The sequence below is a fragment of the Myripristis murdjan genome, chromosome 11, assembly GCF_902150065.1.
Source record: "Myripristis murdjan chromosome 11, fMyrMur1.1, whole genome shotgun sequence".
NCBI classification, from domain to species: domain Eukaryota; kingdom Metazoa; phylum Chordata; class Actinopteri; order Holocentriformes; family Holocentridae; genus Myripristis; species Myripristis murdjan.
This window is the reverse complement of record NC_043990.1, coordinates 16,062,199-16,082,603: the sequence shown is the minus strand read 5'-3', so window position 1 is coordinate 16,082,603 and position 20,405 is coordinate 16,062,199. Positions and strand designations below refer to the sequence as shown.

General features: G+C 41.4%; 1 protein-coding gene across 1 annotated transcript in view; it reads right to left on the bottom strand.

Annotated features, from left to right (window-relative positions):
• Positions 1-875: 875 nt before the first annotated feature.
• Positions 876-20,405, bottom strand: part of grhl2b (grainyhead-like transcription factor 2b) — a 19,612-nt gene continuing 82 nt past the window's right edge. The window contains exons 1-16 of the mRNA XM_030063379.1: positions 20,352-20,405; positions 17,738-17,927; positions 16,797-16,864; positions 14,933-15,311; positions 14,289-14,347; positions 13,667-13,823; positions 12,619-12,730; positions 9,616-9,710; positions 6,951-7,109; positions 4,813-4,870; positions 4,196-4,335; positions 3,393-3,430; positions 3,073-3,164; positions 1,685-1,770; positions 1,414-1,478; positions 876-1,230 (exon numbers count right to left, since the gene is read on the bottom strand). The exon at positions 20,352-20,405 is cut by the window's right edge and continues 82 nt beyond it. Coding sequence (XP_029919239.1) covers positions 1,116-1,230; positions 1,414-1,478; positions 1,685-1,770; positions 3,073-3,164; positions 3,393-3,430; positions 4,196-4,335; positions 4,813-4,870; positions 6,951-7,109; positions 9,616-9,710; positions 12,619-12,730; positions 13,667-13,823; positions 14,289-14,347; positions 14,933-15,311; positions 16,797-16,864; positions 17,738-17,927; positions 20,352-20,371 — 1,833 coding nt within the window. The 5' untranslated portion in view covers positions 20,372-20,405 and the 3' untranslated portion in view covers positions 876-1,115. The remainder of the gene's footprint in view (positions 1,231-1,413; positions 1,479-1,684; positions 1,771-3,072; positions 3,165-3,392; positions 3,431-4,195; positions 4,336-4,812; positions 4,871-6,950; positions 7,110-9,615; positions 9,711-12,618; positions 12,731-13,666; positions 13,824-14,288; positions 14,348-14,932; positions 15,312-16,796; positions 16,865-17,737; positions 17,928-20,351) is intronic.

Genomic DNA, 20,405 nt, shown 5'->3' with positions numbered 1-20,405 from the left:
TGTATCCATTTATACTGTACAAATTGTTACCTGTTGAACAAAAAAACTTTGTCACTGTATCATTTTGTAGATTTTGTATTGTTACTTGCATTATGTGTTCTGTGTAGGATGTCCATTTTGTTATTCAAATAAAAGACAAAATGGAAAAAATGGCTGACTGTCGTTTATTATTGTTAATATTCTTATCGTCCCCCCCCCAATGCTGCCAGGCATAACGTAGCATTAAAAGACGTCTTAAACTCTCAGTTTTCAACAATTTAAGCAACTATCACACAAGTGCCTTGCCTCCCCCCTCAGAGGCAGTACAGCATCTCTAAGGCTATTTGTTGACACGCACATAACTGAAAACTGGCGACAACTGTGCATTTAAAAACATGAGTAAATTCAAAAAGTGTGACTGCGTTTTGAGTAAAATCTACACGATATGTCACTGAAATGTAAAGTACTTGATAAATCGCTACGGAATTGCAAAACAATGTTAAAAGCATTAATAAATAACAGCTAACAAAAGACAAAAAAACAGGAGACTGGCATGCAAAAAAAAAAAAAAAGGCTGCTAAATTACAAATGAAAACACAGACTTGACTAACATTCAAACTAATTCAAGATGTGGCTATGTACAGTACATCAGGCATTTCATGGAGCTACTCCTGACCATTTTTTGGCAAAAAAAGAAAAAAAAACACACGTCTGTACAAGATGAGAATATAAGTACAAACATATTCTTTTATACAATAAAAAATAATTATCAAAAAAGCAAAAAGTGGAAGGGCTGGGTGTGTGGTCCATCATTTTGCTACACCATGTGGAGGAAGTGGATTTGACCAGTTTATGAGAATTTGACTATTCGCTCCCCTCCAGTCATTTTCCTCCTCCTCCTCGTCTTCCTCCTGGACAGAAAACACAGCCTGCTTCATTTTGTAACAGCGTCAGACAGAGAGATCGTTGATCCTTGTGTTGAATCGGCTCTGGTAAATTTGCCGCCGGAGGAACAGCGTCAACGGTCGATCAGCTTTATCAGCCGATCAGTCAAAAGTCCCGCAGATAATCAGCCGCCTGGCGGTCACAGGGCCTCTCTGAGCGTCCTGCGGTCCTCCAGGTCAGCTGATGAGCAGTCAGATCTCCGTCAGCGTGATCTTGTAGGCGTCTGCGTAGCTCTCGATGTTGAGGATGAACGTGTCTTCGTTGGAATAATGCTCGATAATGTTGTCGTCCATGTTCACCAGTATCCTGAGAGAGAGAGAGAGAGAGAGAGAGAGAGAGAGAGAGAGAGAGAGAGAGAGAGAGAGAGAGAGTAAGACGATGCTATTCTGATATTCCTGAAAGATCATCCCATTTTTTTCCTTTATCAAAACATTTTCACAAAGCATCTTTAAGGGAGAAAAAAAGGACAAGAAACTGCTCACTGCTCACCCTTTTTTACTCTTCTTGTATACCTTGGCCATCCTCTCCGTGGGCACCCCGTATTTCTCTGATATCTATGAAAAACAAGCCGGTTGGTGAATACGTGCTCTGTCTACATTTGTAAATTAAAAAAAAAAAAAGCGTAACATTGCTCATTGCCATGTGCTGAAAGCCACACACACACACGCTAAACATAGACCCAGAACACAAACAAACCCCTTGTGTGCTTGAAATGCCTCTCACACACAGAGACATGCAAACACAAACAGCGATAACTCACAGCATCCATCAGGCCTCTGAGTGTGGGAGACTTGAGCATCAGAGCATCAAAGACCTCGTCCGCCTCCTTCCTCACGTACAGCAGCACTGAGGACAGAGGACACCAAGAGATTACCAGCTGCCTATCACTGTGGGACATTTCACATCCATGTTAGTAACAGTGAGGGGAAAATTATGATTACTGCGCTCAAGTGTCATTTAGACTCCTTCCTCTTGTATGTTATAACTGGGGCATTTATTGCATTGGGCGCTGGGTTTTGATCCTTGCACCCTTTAATAATGCTCACAATCCATCAGGTGGGGCTTTGGAGGGGAAAATCCTCCACAAACTGTTTCCAGCAGCAGCACTGACATTTTGTTTGTATTTTAAGTAGACCTGGGTAGTTACCTGCTTTACAGCCACTACAGGTGAACATGTAAAGAAGAGCGCGCCAACTACAGAGACTCAAATGTCATCAGCGAAAAAAAAAAAAAAATCCAATGAGGAAGATCATCCATGCTGTGTGATTGACAGGTGATCTCTGGGAAGTTCAGTGCAAAAACACTGGAGAAATAAATGCCAAAAATGGTGACAAAGAAATTTAAAAAAGTGAAAAAATACCTGGTTGTTATTCTACCCTAAAATGCTTACATCACTTCACACAAGAATAAAACCTGAGCATCCAGTTGAGTCCTGACTCCTCGCCGCACATAAACCTCTTCAACTCTGCTGCTCCCATCGATGGGTTTCTCATCGCTGCGTGGCAGCTTTGTTCAAACCCACACAACTTTATTTTAACTCTAAGTGGAGAGTCCAAGGCCTCCAGAGATCCCAAATATGTGCTGCTGAATTACAGGGAAATGTATATAAAAGGAGGCACAAGTCATCTATATAGTTTCTGCTTGATGTAATGCTGCAGCCATAAAACAACGGCATCTTGGCTTTAAATATTTCCCTCAGTGTAAGCGTGATGTAGCTTCAGTGAAGTGTTGCAACCAGCAGATACAGAGTGTGTACGTGGCATTGATGTTCAATATGGAAAAGGTGTTTTTTTTTTCTAACTCTGAAGCTACTAAAGGGAAATTTGAGGAGAAAAGTGAAGTTCCAGGGATTGAGCCACACTTCAGACTTTATGTAGAGGTTGACATTTATCTCCACACCTGATAGGACCGGACTTCACGCAGTGGACCTGGGAGGAAACTTGTCACTCCTGTGTGCAAGTTTGGTGTGGACTTGGGCTCAGACATACTGTCAAAACAGTCAGTAACTAGCAATTTATCATGCTAAAATGAGTAGAAAATTCAGGTTTGGGTTCACAAAGTTCTCGTCTGCCTGAAGCAGAATGTTTTCAGGCAGGAAAGCTCGCTGAAGAAGGCAGAGGAGAGCAGGGATGTGTGGAGAAGACTTGCCTCTCTTGTGAGTCTCCTCTTTGATCTGTTTGTGAGGGGAGGGGCACAGATCTTCATCTGACGGCCTGAACATCCTCTTCACCAGCACGCTCCTGACAACACACACACACACACACACACACATACACATTCGTCATGTGCCATATGAATGCATTTTGTCGGCGTGCGCACATGTTTGTCTGCATGTGTGTTTGTTTCTGTGGTGTGTGTGCATTTGCATATGTACCTTCTATCATTTACATATACCTTATGACTCATGTTTGCATGAACTGATGTGAATGTTTTTTTCTTTTGTCTACTTGCAGGCGATGTGCACTCACCCCTCTCGCTCGATCTCCTCTGTGTTGAAGGCAAACACCTGCAAGTGAAGGGTGAAACATAAAATTTCTTTGTAAACAAATAAAAAAGAAAGAAAATGACCAAACTCTTTTAAGGCTGGAGCTGGAACAGTGCAAAAAAAATCTCCATCTTCACAAGTAATTTAGTCAGTCTCACATTCACTGTTAGAATCTTGTTTTTCTTCCAGCAAGTGAAGAAATCTGCCAGTGGGATGAGATAATCCCACTTGTTTACAATGCAGGTTCACCTGTTAAAGGCATTTTTCTAAGAACAAGTATAAATATGTTGGAACAAGGCAGATCAGCCCTCTGGTATCAAGGAAACAGGCACTTGGTTCAAGAAAACTTGTAAAAACCTGATTAGCATTGGAAACAAGTGGGATCATCTCATCCCACCGGCAGATTTTTTCACTCATTTGAAAAAGAAAAAAACAACAACAAGATTTTAACACTGAACATGAGACTACATGACTTGTTGAGACGGAGATTCTTGGGATATTCTTGGTCATGTGTGTAAAGGGGAGAGAAACACATTTTAGCATTTTAAACTCTCCATAACATCAACAGCTGAGGTTTATAGGGTCACATTTAATATTCACTTTTGGCTGTTGGCTGCACATTATGACAACATTGATGGCACCCAGGGCTAAAACAGCAAAAACCTTCTGAAATGCAGCCATGGGGGTATTTTGAAAGGAGACGGTTGCTTTTCTTTTATCTACAGAGACAATAAATTGGTAGATATCCACAGAGAGTGTCAGGTGTGTGGTGCTGCAGGCGTTTACCTGTCCGGCCCTCTGCAGGTTGCCAAAATGAACGTCAGGGATGAAAAGCACCGGCTGGGCCTCCAGGTCAGTCATGGTCTTGAAATAGGTGGTGTCCGCCTTCTTAGGAACCGTTATCACGCCCACGCCTCCATCCTTCCCTGCAACACCAGTGAGGAGGAACATTTTGAATGGAGCAGAGTAGATTTTGTTCATGGGAGAATTTTCTTTTTCTGCCAAAAGGCGACCAGCAAAATGTAGAGAGGCGAGCCGATGGAATATGTTTGACAACAGCTGAGGTCAAAATGTAATATATTTAATTCATCAGATATTCATTTTCGGTGTTGACAGGCATTCAGCCCCGTTTTCGTTCCATGTGTGACTTGCTCACACACAAAAGGAATGGTAGGTGGGTAAATTAATACCTTCCAGTCACAGTTCTCCATAACTGACACCATCTATCATTAAAAAAGGAACAGGAGAGCGAGGCAGGCGAGGATGGGGATGTATTCAGTAAAGTCTATTCATCAGCCCATCCATTCCTCAAATCAAACCCTTCATCTATATTTTTCTCAGATTTCAGTGTGGAAAAACAAAAAACAAAACAGAGCATTTTTGGTTTGTTTTTCAGCTCAAACCTTTTGACTTCTTGCGGAACTGCTTTCTCTCCTCGTCCCTGATCTTCCTCTCCGCTCCCTGAGGAGGACACAAGGTGAAAGAGACAAACAGAGATTTAAAGACGTCAACACAGGCCGCTCAAAGTTGGACTGTCCCTCCTTGGGCCAGGAAGTGACAACGATTAACCATTTCTATCTAAATCTTGGTCTAAAAGTCTACATTTTCCAGGGAATCAAGAGGGAAAGCCTTCACAAGAACTCGCTGGTCATGATCGGCTGCATTTCTATAAGTGTGCAAACATGTAGGAGCTGTGTTCAGGTGTGTGCAGTGTCACACTGTGCAGGTGAAACCACTAGAGGGGGAAATAATGTCATGAATAAACCTCTCCACTTCAGGGCCACGGTGCATGTCTGACTCATGCAGTCACACACAGCGTCTTTAATATTCACAGTCTAGAATAAAGCGCATTTACAGAGGTAACAAAATCTCACAGCTCAATGAATCTTGAATAAAGATCTTGAAGGGGGAAAAATTATAAATCCTCATTTGCTCATGAGCTTCCAAAGAATATTAGTCGATTAAAAATATCTACTTATTTATTTACCTTCTTTTATTATCCTGCTTTTTATTATTGTGATTTTTGTGATACTGTTGTGATATTTTTTCTTTCTCTCCTTTTTTTTGTTCATAGTTTCAGTGACCCTTGATTTTGTTTGTCCAGTCCAATTGAGTTGAATTGCACGTTGTTGTGCATTTTATTGTTAACAGCACTGCGCTCTACCATACACTGTGAACAGAGAAAATAAAAATGTCAAGAAAGTCAATAAAAAATCGTTTTAAGCCTGAAAGTCTGTTGTCAGATATCCACTCTGAGTTGCCTCATTAATATAAATGAGAGGCTGACAAGTTAAACAACATGCAATGGACTCTTAATATTGTAGCAGGTCCATCATTTCCTACCAAGAAAATGCATCGGTAACACAACAGAATCACCATGTATAGTGCAATAGTTGCCTTTCCTGTCCGCTGCAGTCACTCTCTCTTGACTTGTACATTGTGTTTAACGTTACAGAGCAGGAGCGGAAGTTGAAATTCAAAGGTATTCCCCTTTTAGGACGGCACAATTGAATCCATTCACGACATTGCCTTGTTTCATAATGACAAGTGGCTGTGTGCTATGTGTTTTAAAGCAAAGGTATTTGATGTTATTTTCCGTGGAAATGTTTTATTGTCGAAAACATCATGAAACTGAGTCTGAAGTCCTTTCTACGCAGAGAGAAACCTACTGACTGATTCCTCCTGAGTCAAACTGTTTTTTCACACCAACGAGCGATCCAATCAGAGCACGGCTTCAGTTTGTCTTGCTCCCGCCTCCTTTTGATTGACTCTTCACCTGTTCGCCTCAACAAACAAAGGTGACCTAATAACACTCAGAACTATTTCAGAGCCAACAAGCAGGATATTTTCACTGGATGCTGGACAGTTGGTTGGTGTTAGATAGATAGATAGATAGATCTACTTTATTGATCTCAAATTGCACAGGAGCAATAGTAGACTACACAAAATTTACCTATCACCATTAGGAGAAATATACATCTTTAGAAAAATTAAACACAACAAATAAGAAAATAAATAAAGTGAATCAATACAAAGAATATAAGAAAAAAGACAAACCTTTGCATACCCTATACAAGCAATAAAAAACAAAATATACTAAAATATATCTATAGAATAACTATAGTCCTTTCACCTTTAAACCTTTGCATAGACTCAAACATGAGAGGTCTATAGATATGATATATTTTAATATATTGTATTTTTTTATTACTCTGATAGGTCATGCAGGGTTGTTAGCCTACAAGGGGAACTAAAGCCCACCCAGTCCTGCTGGAATGGATTACTGGACAAAATGCAGATCATTACACTCCATTTTATTGCAGCTATTGACTAACACATTTTTAATTGGATTTACTGTGCCTTTAAAAAATGAGATGTATACAATGTTTGCTAGGACAACAGCAAAACAAAGCGCGGTGTCCTTTACAGGAGGGCAGCTCACTTCCCCGGCTGAAAAGCTGCCACTGGCTGTTGTTCCCTCTAAAAATCCAGGAGCTGGCTGGTTTTGTTGACATTTTTGCGGCAGTGCGGCGGTTCTCACCTTGTCACAGAAGACCTTGATCTGCGAGTAGGCCCTGTGGAGCGGCTTGTTGCTGCGGTTGTTGTAGCTGTAGGTGTCAATCTGGATCATCAGGGGAAGGCCCTTCACCCCCTTCTGAGAGGAGAAGTCTGTGCTCAGACAGTTCACTGTGATGAAGATCTGCCAACAACACAAGGCCTCACATTACTCACTGCCACTATCAAACACACTTTTGGTAGTCAGAGTATTATTTTTTTTTTTTTTCAAATTCTCCCCCCCCCCGCCTAAGCTGCAGAAAAAGAGAAAAATGAAAAAAAGTTCCTTTTCCATCTCATACTTTTCTATCCAAACAGACACATGTGTCTTTCCCCATCTATGTCCCACCCTTCTTATCTTGCTCACATAGGCTGATGAACAGCCTATTTCAGTTTAATGGTTGTTTGCAATAAATTGCTTACTCAAATTTTTTTTTGTCTCACTCCCATTTCTTCTTTTTGCATTTTGAAGCTCTACTTAGAACCTTCTTAAGATCCAACAGTGCAAAATGTAAATTCTTGCAATTTTTCAACTGGTCTTAAAATTTTGATCAGGAGTGTATATACTGTATATACATATGTACACAGACACATACATATTAGCAAACATATATACACATATAGACATGCAAGTCTGAGCGAAAGAGAAAATAAATACATAAGAGTCGGTCGGTGTGAGTAAGAATGCATCCTTCACCAGCCTGAACAGTTAAACAAAGTGACAAAGATAAGCCTTTATAGAAGTTCAAGAGCTGTCAAATTTTAACAATATCATATGACCCTGGACATCGAATGGCTCTATTTTTGTATATTTGATTGAAAAATATGACTTTTCAAAAGAGAGTGGGCAGTTCACTTGACTTGTCATTCATTTTCATTCATCGAGACGTTGGTCGAACAAAGGTGAGACACAGACATGCAGATTTATACGAGGCACTAAAAGATATGTTTCACCGACCTGAAATATCACTTCATCTAATAACTGCCAGTGAGAGAGACATAATACAGTGGTATGCTAATTAAGCTACAAAGCGCTCACCGCCCGTCTTTGACTTTTGTTTTTGAGTGTCAGTGAACTACACAGTCCAAGGCATTTAAGTCAGCTGCAGACGGCCGGTCATTAACTTGGGACTATAAAACCTCCATTAGCCACAGCGGCCATCAGCAGAGCCTCACGCTGGTGTCTCCCACCTGGCGTCAGTGGTTTATCCAAAAAGACAATCAAGTTATCCCTGAAAAAATGCACTGCTCAAAAGAATCCCTATTATTAATATTTTTCACAGTGCCAAAGAATAAATAAGACATTTTGAATGGGACAGGATCTTAAAGTCAGGCTTGGTCAAACTACTTCATTTTTGTTCCTCAGACCTAAAAGAGGAGCATTGTGTGCAATAAAGTGCCATGGAAATACACCTGCTCCTCCACTGCTATCACCTAACTAGATGGGAAACAACAGGTATTATTCAGGCTCAATAAGCAACACAGAATAGGCGAGGGAGGGCTAGAAAGAGAGAGAGAGAGAGAAGGAGAAACAGAGAGAAAAAGAGTAAAGAGAGAGTAGAGAGAGAGGGAGAGAGAGAGAGAGAGAGAGAGAGAGAGAGAGAGAGAGAGAGAGAGTCAATATTAGACCAGATAAGTGTGCTTGGATTTCCTCCAGCAGCTTCTTTGTCCCCAAGCTGCTATTACAATGAAAGAGGCAAATAATGAAAACACACACACACACACACACACACACACACACACACACACACACACACACACACACACACACACACACACACACACACACACACACACACACTGAGTCACTCACACATGCAGAGTCACTCATTCACACAGAAATGAGGGCAAAACAAACAACAGTGGGTGGGGATGGGGATCGGTGTATGCTGGCCCTTGGGGGCCTGTGGAGTTCAAACAGAGACAGGGGCTCCATTTAAGGAGTGGCCACAAAGGAGTGGGCTGCGCGGGACAAAGAAGACAAACAGAGCAAACACACATCTGTGGTTTCGATAGAGCGTCCGTCACTTTTATGACGGATGATGGAAAACAGACGAGTTGGCGCGGCGCGGCGCGGCGAGGCGAGCGCTGTTGACTTTCGGGGTTCACATCAAAAGATGAACGCGACAGAAAAGAACAGAACGACAGACCTGACTGTATCTCCGTTAGATTCAACTTTAGGTCATGTCAAAGTCACAACAAAATAGAGCCATTGTTACTTAAGAAGACAACGAGAATAGAAACTATGGTAGCGGGCCAAAACTGACACAATAATTCTGTAATTCTTTCTTTCCGTCAAAATTTCAACAACATTCTGCCAATTAATTCCCCTTTGTTCTTTTTTCCTAGCACGCTCCAGGGTGTGATGTCTACAGGTCAGGTGCACGCTCCACTGTCAAGCGCCTGTTAATTTGACAAGCAAGGGCTCCCGCCAGACACCTGAATCAGCACAAAAACCGGATCCACTGCTTTTTAACATCCAGAACACACCTCCAGCCAGAGGAAACACACCGCCAGAAAGCAAGGAGCAGAGCAGGACCTTCTTGGGCACTCTGGATCTTATTTCGAAAGAAACTACACTGTGCTTCAGCGTCTGGGGCAATTACATTTACATATGCATGTTATTATCATTATTTTTGTTTTTTTATTACCTTAGCCTCTTCGTTTACATCCCAGGTGAAGGAAATGGCATTGTAGGCGATCTCCTCAATGTTGCCAATGGTGTTGAAGCTCTCCTTGTAATCGGCTGTCAGGGAAAGACAAGTGGTGATGTCAAACAGATTTATTTCTCCTATCACAACAACCTCTCGCATCGAACACTTGATAGAGGAGCATACACACAGTCATTATCCCAAAATAAGTGTGTTACAAGTATAGCACCTACGGTAAAGTAGTTCTGAACATTTTCAGAGCTACTTACTTACAAATTCTTGCCATGCATCTCATGTAAAAAGACTCTTCCCACCGTTCTGAAGCCAAAAAAAAAAAAAAAAAAAAAAACTCCTCAAACAAAACAAAGCATGAGATGCTTGGTCAATGATATAACCAGGTAGCTATTGTTGAGTGAGATAAGCAATCAAACGGCACGCTTCAATTTTATTAAGATAAAACCTTATCTGCTCGAGTAAACAAACTCTCCAGCTTCAAAGGCTGCAGGAGGAAACAGCGGAGGCTCTCTGGCTTGGAGGGCCATATTAAACGGCTGGCTATTGTTGACCTGCGTGACTACAAAGAGATGGGACTGTGCACTGATGGGGTCAAGTACATTGCTATGCTCCTATGTGCCGTGAGATTTTAATCCAATAAGAAATAAAATCAGTGTCCAAAGACAAAGATCTTCACATTCTGCTCTCTCCTCTTATACGGTCAAATTTACATGATATTTCACGACGACTGATGAGATGTGTCTTGACTTTTGTGGCCACTGACCTACAGTGATCCTCCTGGCATCAGTGCTCATCTCTTTCAGTGCTTATATACAGAGTAGCATATCACCTTTTCCATCCACCTGCCTACAATGTGAATTTTTGTGCCTGTTGGGCGACTTGTGGTCCTTATTCCCTTCCAGTTTGAAGTTTTTTGCCCCCATGACAAACAAATTTGACTGCCCCTCATCAGTGCATCAGTGCACACTATGCACGCTGAATTAACTGATTGAAGGTGAAGTAGTTAGTGAAGATGGGTGGTGTAGAGCTGGGATGGAGTGAAAACATGACAAGTCTACTCTTGGTGGCTGACTGGAGGCCACTCACACACAGGTTAAGATGAGGCACATGATGCGTGTCTTTGGAGAAGCGGTGGCTCAGTCTGACCTGTATCGCCTCTGCTGGCATTTCACCTCCTCCACTGACCTCTGACCCGACGTCCGCCGTCAACCTGGCGCTTCCCGGTTTCGGTAGGTGCACGGGCAGCCAGCCAGCAACGTGCATGTCTGTTAGTTTCCCCCCGCTAAATAAGCTCATTCAAATGATCCCATTTTGTGACACGGCCCGGGGCCTGGCCCTCCTCCCCCAAGCCCTCCACCCTCCACCCCAAACTGCTATTCAAATCTTTGTCCGGACAGTGTCAGGTTACACGCTGCATCCAGCTACAGGCAGAGCAGAGGGCAACTTGTCATTTGACCGAGAGCAGGCGAGCTGGACTGCCCCCACTTTGATTCACAGCCACATACGCATGATGCAAAGACACACTCACTACAACAATAGTCAAATAATCAGTAGCAAATTGACCCAAGTCACGAGAACCAACTCTCTTTTTCTCATCAACTCTGTCTGCACATGAGGTGTGCAGAGGGCATCGGTGTGTGCATTTTCATGTATGTGCACGTATACAGTATGTATGTAGACATGTGTCAGTGTAATGAAAAATGATTTCAGCCCTGTCTGTCAGCAAACTCTCTCTTCCTCTGTCTCTCTCTCTCTCTCTCTCTCTCTCTCCCTCTCTCTCACACAAACACGTACACATAAACACACAAACAGCCTCATTACACTGGCAAATCCCACAGTAAATCATGCTGGAAAAGATGGCACACTTCCTCATGAGATGATTCACTGACAGATCAGCGACTGTGGAACTGAAGCCAGCTGTGTAAAGACAAACTTGGGGCTATAACTCAAAAGCGCAGGGATACTCTGCTGCTAGTTGACAATAAAATGACTGAAAACTAAGTACCTCACTAAAATATGTACATTTGTGTTTGCCTTTTCTTCAGCGTGTATGAGAGATGGCAGAGGCTGATTAGGATTGGGATTAGGGTAGTGTCACTGGAAAAGAGATTTAAGATTATATCTATAACATTGTATGGGCAAGAATGACTTTAAACAGGCCAAGACCAACTAAGGTAACAGTGTGCCCAGCATTCCAATCCCTGTCCCAACAAGCTGTGTATAGATCTGTGTGTGTGTGTGTGTGTGTGTCCCATCCACCCTGAGTATCCCACATACCTCTGAAGCTCTGCCTGGTGAGCAGGCCCAAGCGTGTCACAAAAAAAAAAAAAAAAAAAATCCAACCGCCTACAAGCTTCTCACACACTCATTCAACACAGCTGAGAAACGCTCTGTTCAAATGAAAACCCAACAGCTGAAAACACTGCCAGACATATGTTTTGATACACAAATGCAGGGCAGACTTTCCAGGAAAGAATTCACACCCATGGGAGACGATCAGAGAGGAAAGCTGCCATGTTGTAGTGGACAACCTGAGATCTCCAAATACTGGTGTTTTCATAAATTGATGTTTTGCTCAACCTCCCAGGCTATGTCAAGAAGATTAGGGGATTTATGTCATGTGTCCCAGCAACACCTAGACATTACGTGAATCAGGTGTGTGTGTGTGTGTGTGTGAGTGAAGTAAAGCCCAGCCTCCTCTCTGATGGTGGATGATGGTGGGCAGCTGAACAGCCCCAGGCAAACAGTTGGGTGGGGGCTTGTTTGCCTTTGGTTTGGTCATGCCTTGTTTATTAGCTTTGCTCATTCCAGCATTTGAAAACACAAAAACATAAATCTGTCATTGTCTTTTGGTTTTGGGTGTTTGGATCCACTGATTTATTCTTTTTGATCATTAGCGTATTTGTTATGGTGTTCCTAAATATGATCAACGATGCGGAAATGGACTTTTGGATGAGGAAGGAGCAGCATACAGTGAGTGAGTCTTACCGATGTCCAGCACCCTTTGTTTAGCTGTGTGCTGCCGAGAGTGCCAGTACTTCCAGTATTTAAGCTGCTCGTCTCGGTTCTTGTCCTCACTGAAGACCACCATGATCACACTCTGGGGTGGGACAGGAAAACAGTGTAAATCAGGGCTGGGTGATGGGACAAAATCAAATAACACAATATTTTTGACTGAATATCTCAATATCGACATTGTGACAATATTGTAGGGATGACTACTGGTGCTTTCCTAAGACATTTACATAAGAAACATATGATTAACAAACATAGTAATATGGATATGATGATATAATATTAGAATGGCTACAAAGTTCAGAAAATGGCACAAATGCTACATGAAACAAAAGTATACAATTGGCAAAATACTAGAAATTGCTACTGTTACTTTAACTTTTTTAAGTAAAAGTAAACGTAGTACTGCAAAAAATCTAGTTAAGTATAAATAAAAAGTAACTCATTTGAAATGCCCTCAGAGTAAAAGTTACTTTTTAGAAACAATAACTTTGCTACATGCAACCTTTACTAATGAAAAATCAGAGCAGAAAGTTTAAACTAGATTCTTTTAACTGGAAATTTTGAAGTTTGGGAAAAGTGCAGCAAAAAAGTAAAAATAGATTACTCTTATAATCTTTGTTAAGTGGCCATTTACTCTTAAAAGCCCCACAATCTGTTAATTTATGAAGGTCTAGTGTCTGATGCTTACAGACTGGAATTTGTACTCTGCAGTGAATGTGATTTAAAATGTAGCTACGTAAAATACTTCAGCAAATATTTACTTAAGTAAAAGTAAAATTACTAACTTTTAAAATTTTTTTAAAAAGCACAAGTAAGTAAAAAGCTACATAATTACAGTAATAAGAGTCGTTTTATTTAGTTACTTTCACCCCTGCCTACTTGACCTTGAAACTAAAGGCACGCTCCAAGCCAAATTTATGAGCTAATCTAGGTTAACAAATTAAAACTAATGGACGTCTTAATGAGGTATAATGTCATTAGAAGTCTGTAATGAGCCTGTTCCCTCGCCGCTGCTCACCCGGACTTTGCTGATGGGGTGGCGGAGGCGTTTGTTGGCGCCGAGCTCGTTGAGAGTCACAGCGTAGAACTGGCCCTTGTTCAGATAGGTCATGGGTCCCTCGCCCTGCTTCTGACGCAGCGAGCGAGTGGCATCCAGTGTGTACTGGAAGCTGTCACTGTCCACACACACACACACACACACACACATGCAAACACAAGCACACACACACACACACACACAATGACATGTGATTAGATACAACAAGACAGGATGGGGGTAAAACAAAACAGAGTATAGCAGAGTTCATCAAGTTGAGACGGGATGGGTGTCATTTCTATTTTTGCTTTTGGACATTTCCTGATATGGGCTCTTATTTTGAAATTCATACCACAATAGTTGGCCAATTGCACTGTCTATACAAATGGAGGCAGGTCTAACAATGAGGCCACATGATGAATTTTCATATTTAGATTTTTCTCGCTAGGGGAACAGCTTTCAGGGTGCGGGGGCTGGCACGGGTACATGAATATAAAGGAAGCTCTGATGCAACTGTCAGCACGCAACAATGAATATTTATGATTCATTCCCTTCTGTGTTTTCGTTTTGATTCTTTGATGGGAACTGGGTGCCTGTAACTTACACTCCTTCCTGGTGAAATAAGAAGTCATCCGTGGCCAGAGAGGAAGGCGTGTGGTATTTCTGTTGAGAAGACAGACAATACAGAGAAAGGGGAAATTGTTATGGCACACTGAAAACTTCATTTAGTCCGAGAGGAACTGATTTAACAATGTCATGAATGGGAAAAAATAGCCGACTGACAACATGCAGCTCTCTAAGACTTTATAATCTCACACTAACAGGAAACACACTCATCCACCAGAGATTCGTCTTTACACACTGTACCCCAACCTGCCTCATCGACTTTTACTTTAGCGATTTCCTACATTTCCCAGAACACATTTCAGCAGCCCCTATGTGTTCCTGAACTTGTTCCATTCACCTGGGGGTTTTACGTGGAGGTGGAGAAAACGATCGTGTGGACAAGAGAGCAGGTTTTTCCAGTCCAGAAAAAGTGAAAGCTGTGCCTCTTATACTCACAACACAGCAAACACTGCATTATTGTCTATATTTGTTTTCCTGATATCAGCTTTGTTGGAGATAACGCTCACTACATTTGGCCAATTATCTGCGCAAATAAGAAAAATACAGCACAAACAAAAATTTGATCGCTAAAAGCCATTTTTTAGTGTTTCTAAGGTGGACACTGCAGGGTCAGACCCTCACCCCGTCGCTCTCCTCATCGTACGGGCTGTCAGGCGGGCTGTGCTGGTCCTCTTTCACGTACGAGCTGTGGCTGACCGTGGTCACCTCGTACGGGCTCTGCTCGTAGATCACCCGCGGCGTCTCCTCCGCCTCCACCCTGTAGTGAAGTCCTGTCCCCATGAAGACGGGGGCGTACACCTCCGCCTTCACCACTGCCACGGCCGGAGACCCCACCTCCCCCGCCCCCGCCCCCACCCCCGCCGAGCCGTACTGGTCGCGTTTGGCGTCCAGGTGCTCGGTGTTGAGCGTCAGGTTGACGGGAACCGATTTGAGCACCTGGACGCGGTTGTCCACGGTCTCTGCCTCACTTTGGCTGCTGGCATTGCTCACCAACGTCGACCTGAGCGAAAACAAAAAATAAATAAGATGCATAATATATGATGCATCATACAGCTGAGTGAAATTCACATAAATAGTGTTGGTTTTTAAAAAAAATCTTAAGTGTAAAAATGTGTAACCACCATGATTTATTACAATACAATGTAATTAGAGCATTGTAATTACATTGTAATGCAATATAATTACACTACAATGGATGATTTAGTAGTTGGCAAGTCTTCAGTAATTAATTCAGTAATCTTTAGTAACTTCAAGACTAAGTGTTATTAAAGAAAAAGGATTATTCCGTCTAATCTTTGAGAAAACTTGCTTTTGTACATTTGCTACACTGCTATTTGAAAACAAAAGTTCTGAAAATCAAAAACTAAGGTTGGGCAGCGTTCAGAAATTTTCGATACCAGTGCTGGTGTCTTGACTTCACTACTGGGTCTTGAACAATAATTTTTCAATACCAAAATATATAATATCTTGTTATAAAATCAATATTATAAAGTCACTGTAGTGTTTTTTCCTGTGTCCCTCTATGATGAAATTCACTTCTTAAGTACTGAAATTTGGTTCTGGATGACATCTGGGGCCAAATTTTGGTACCATGGCATTTTTTTGATACTCAATAGTGTTGAAGCAATTTGCTCAGTGCCATAAAAGTGTCTAAATTCAGTACAAAGCCAAATCTAAAACTGGTTTTCATGATTTATACACAGCCAACTTCACACAAGCACAGCATTTCCATAATACCACAACACATTTGTGGCACTAACACCCAGATCTAATTAATTATCACTTTAAATTAGGAGATCTTGGCTCGGTGGCTCCCAAGTTGATCTCCTCCATGGAGAATAAAACAGGATCTGATTAAACTGTGAGCTAGTTAACAGCTGTAACTGAAAACTGTTGACAAACATCACTTATTAGGTACATCACATACACATAAACACTGCTTATACAACAGGGACTTCTATTATTATCGTAAAAAAAAATAAATTGAACTTCATATTGCCATCTGTCACCGCATCACAAATTTAAATGCAAACTTATCAATAACAACCCAGAGGTACTTCTCCCATCATGTGACGTCATGAAACCCGCTTAGATAATGCATATTAAAGAGCAGATATGATTTATAGAGAGCAATGCTGCACACTGTGATGAAGGCTGCATGTGTTGTGTTGCATGAAGATCACTGCATTATAATCAAAAAGAAACCAGGCCCTGGCCCACATGAATATACAGTATTTTATTTATAGAGCACTGGCATGTTTTTTTCCGTCATTTCAAGCACTGGTGAAAAAGGTGGTGTGTGTTTTGTGCACTAGACGTAATTTAAGTATTTACTCAGTGATAACTGCTACTTGAATCTGTCCATGTATTGATCTATCAGTTGTTTTCAAACACTTCCTATCAGCACATAGTCAGTTCAAGTTGTACAGACTCAAAGAGTGTGTGTATCCTGAAAATCCATTCTTGGCCACTGATATCCACTGACCTCTTCTCTGGTTCCTCTGTGATTTCAACAACTTTGGTTACAGGCAGAAGCCTCTTTTCTTTAGGCACCTGGAATTAAAAAAAAAAAGATGTAAAATTGGTAAAACATAAAAATACCAAAAGCAAAAAGGGAATGACGTGTCCATGACAAAGTAACACCTTGTGCTGATTGTGTGAAGGATAAACAGGCTTATAAACTTCAACATAAACCTAACACAAACATTAACAATTCAAAAAATAAAATTATAACTCATATGTGTTCAGCTAACACTGATCTTGACAGCTGGGTTAGACTTTTGCAAATGGAGCAAGAAAAATGCAGTTTGGCTGAAGGAGAAAATCCTCACGTCAGACATGATGCTGAGACATTTCTTACTCTCTTCTTTTTGTTATTAATTAATCACTGGTGCAGTTAGTCATGCGATAAAATGAAATGATAATTAATATGTAGTGTAATTGTGACTGTTTCAGTTATTTCAGTGTTTCCAGACGCTTTTCTCTCAAGGCCCACAGTGAGCTGCTCAACCAAACAGTTACAACAGAAAAAAACCTATTTGATCTGGTTGTGCTCGAGGTTTCCTACTGAACGTGATGCCGTCTGTGATGCCTGCTTTTTACTTCCAAACCCGGACAGACTGCAGTGTCACGCACCATTAACATCGTCTTTGAAGTGTTCAAGCTAAATTGATTCTTGCCATTACAGCTCTCATTTAAAAGTCAAGTGAATGAGAGCATACTTTACCCAATTAAAGTAAAAATGTAGTCCAAAAGTTACTTTAGCTTTAAGAAGTCAGTAAACATCATTTCTGGACTTGATCTTTGAGCGCTCTGTCACAGAGTGCATGTCTCTCTCAGGTGAGGGGATTTCAACACTTGAGCTGAATTAGTTTTTTTTTTTTTTTTCAAAGTCACGTGAGTTGATTTGAATATTTTTTTCCACACCTTGTAGTAGTCATAGAGCAGACCCAGGGCGTTGGCGCTGTCCTCGTCCCCGTTGATGCTCATCATGGCCTTGGTGGCGGCAGTCAGCGGGTTCTCCAGGTAGGACCTCCAGGCTTCATCCTCGCTGGTGTAGGCCCGCCGCACCGCAGGGAAGGAGCTCTCATTGGGTACCACCACCACCAAACGCTTACTGAAACACACACACACACACACACACAATTTACTATTGTTCATTCATGTGCACATTAGCACAAGTTAGTCTTGAGCATAAGCAATAAGCATTTGAATTCAGATGATATGATTATGATATCTCATGGGAAAATAGACACACAATGCCATAAAAAAATGTCTTCATTAAATCTTTTTGCATTTGTATGGATACACTTCTTATGCCTGTGTGTCTCTATGTGCTTGTGTGCATGTGTGTGGGCAGCTGCCTCTCTCCTCTGCAGACCCACTTAAATCGAGATCACAGACCAGTAAAACACACAGTGTTGTCACAACATCTCTTTGAACTCAGCCAATCACAAGAGAGCCTCTCAGTGTATCAGCCTGCAGCGAGAAAATCAGGGTCACTGCAGACTAGGTGGTATCAGTGTAATGTCACACCTTTGTAAAAACAAAACAGGACTTTTACACACACACACACACACACACACACACACACACACACACACACACACATCCTGACAATCTGTAGACTGCAGAAAGATCAACTGCAGACAGGATTTCACAATGATAATGTCACAACATCCTATAAGCTCATTTGCTGATGTGTTTTGCTTTTGTGGTTACACAGTATTTGTGGTGGGCTGACATTGTGTCTAATGTTTCAAATCAGTGCCTCCACCCAGAAGTCTTCACTTATTAACTGCACACATCGCAGCATGAGACAACATGCAGAATAATGTGGAATGCATTCGTTTGGTTTTGCGTAGATGACGTTAACTACTGTTTCCTACAGGTCGTCCCGCCTCCTGATCTGTTATGTCACACTGATGCAAGCTTTCATAGACAAAAACCTGATGTGGCACCAACAGTACCTAGGATGGACCAGAACACATAGCCAAATAACACTGTGTTAAACATAAGGGTTGTATGTATACCAAAAATTTCCCTGTCAATAACATGACGCTCATTTGTATATGCATATTACATCATGCATTTTTTTGTCTTTACTGTGCATTTTGTCTAGCTTTGACAGAGACTTGATCATAAACACTGTCCTGGGCCGTAGGGATGACACAGTTGAATTCATAGCTACTACACAATGATCTCCCACTTCCTGCATTCTCCCTCTCATTTTCCTTCTCTTAAATAGTATCATAATCCAACTTTCTGCAGACTCTTCCACAGCAGGAACAACATCAGCATACAGTATCCTCAGAGAGCTTTGGCACGGGGAGAAAAGCGCCCACAGGCAAAGACAGGCCAGGCGCACAGTGTTTGCAGTTTGCACAACAACTCCACTCCAGTGGATTTGGCTAAATATTGCCAGTGAATACCATAATAGTGGCAGAGGGGGGTGGGTGGGTGTGCACCTGCTGTTTTCACCAGCGCCCTGATGCTGTAAAGTCTACAACGTGGCCTGCAGGATTTAGTACAGCAAATTGTTGATTTATGTAAGAACACAGTTTAATTTAAATTATTGCTGATATTTTTATTGTTAGTATAATTACGCTATTATTATTATTATCATCATCATTATTGTAATAACGAAATATTGTCATATCGACACATTAATATCATTATTGTTATTATTGTTATTACAATTATTATTATTATGTGGGTAGCCTAATACACTTGAAAGATGAGTGTCAGCTGAAACTATACATTTTTTTTTTTTTTTTTTTATCAAAATATAATTTCCATTAGGCTGAAACGAATCCCATTTCGATAGGCTTCCCAAGGCCAAGACGTTTCTGTGCTATTTCTGATAAATATTCCCAGTACGACTTCGGAAATCCTGTAAGAATTCAATATTTCTAAGGTAACTGGTTAAGCACAAGCCGTCATGATAAAATCCTATAAAATGAAACGCTCAGCAGACTTTCCAGTGGTTCGTATAGGCATGTAGGCCTTGTCCGAAAAGTTATTATTTCTGCTTTAAGTATGAATAAAGGCAATTTCTAGTGTTACAAAACTTGGCAGCAGAGCAGGCCGACAGGCTAACCAAAGTATACAAATGTACACGCTAAGCAGAGCCATCAAGCTACAGGTAAGGCATAAAAAATGCTAGCACAGGTGGGACTGAAATTCTTTATTTTCATTCAAGTGGATAAAATGAATACAAAATCCAGTCCTTGCACTTTGCAGGCTATTCCATCAGTCAAAAATGGCGAATTCAGCAACGAAATCCACGGCGCCAAGTTTGCTTGTCACCACAGTCCCAACACAGGCCTGATCACTGAGTGTCTGCACAAGCACCGAGAGCACAAACAAAACCACATTATTGCAGCTTCGCATGGAGCCCGAGTCTTAACATCAATTTTTCTTTAAATATACACTATTTACAAAAAAGCAAGAAAGAAACAAAGAAACAAAATGCAGTTGAAATGTTTCTCCTCGCAAGTTCAAATCATCAAAGCTCCTCTCCGCTGGCTTGATCACTTACTTGTCTGTCTCCTGTGACATATTTTGCTTCCTCTACGATTCTTCCTTGTGAAAC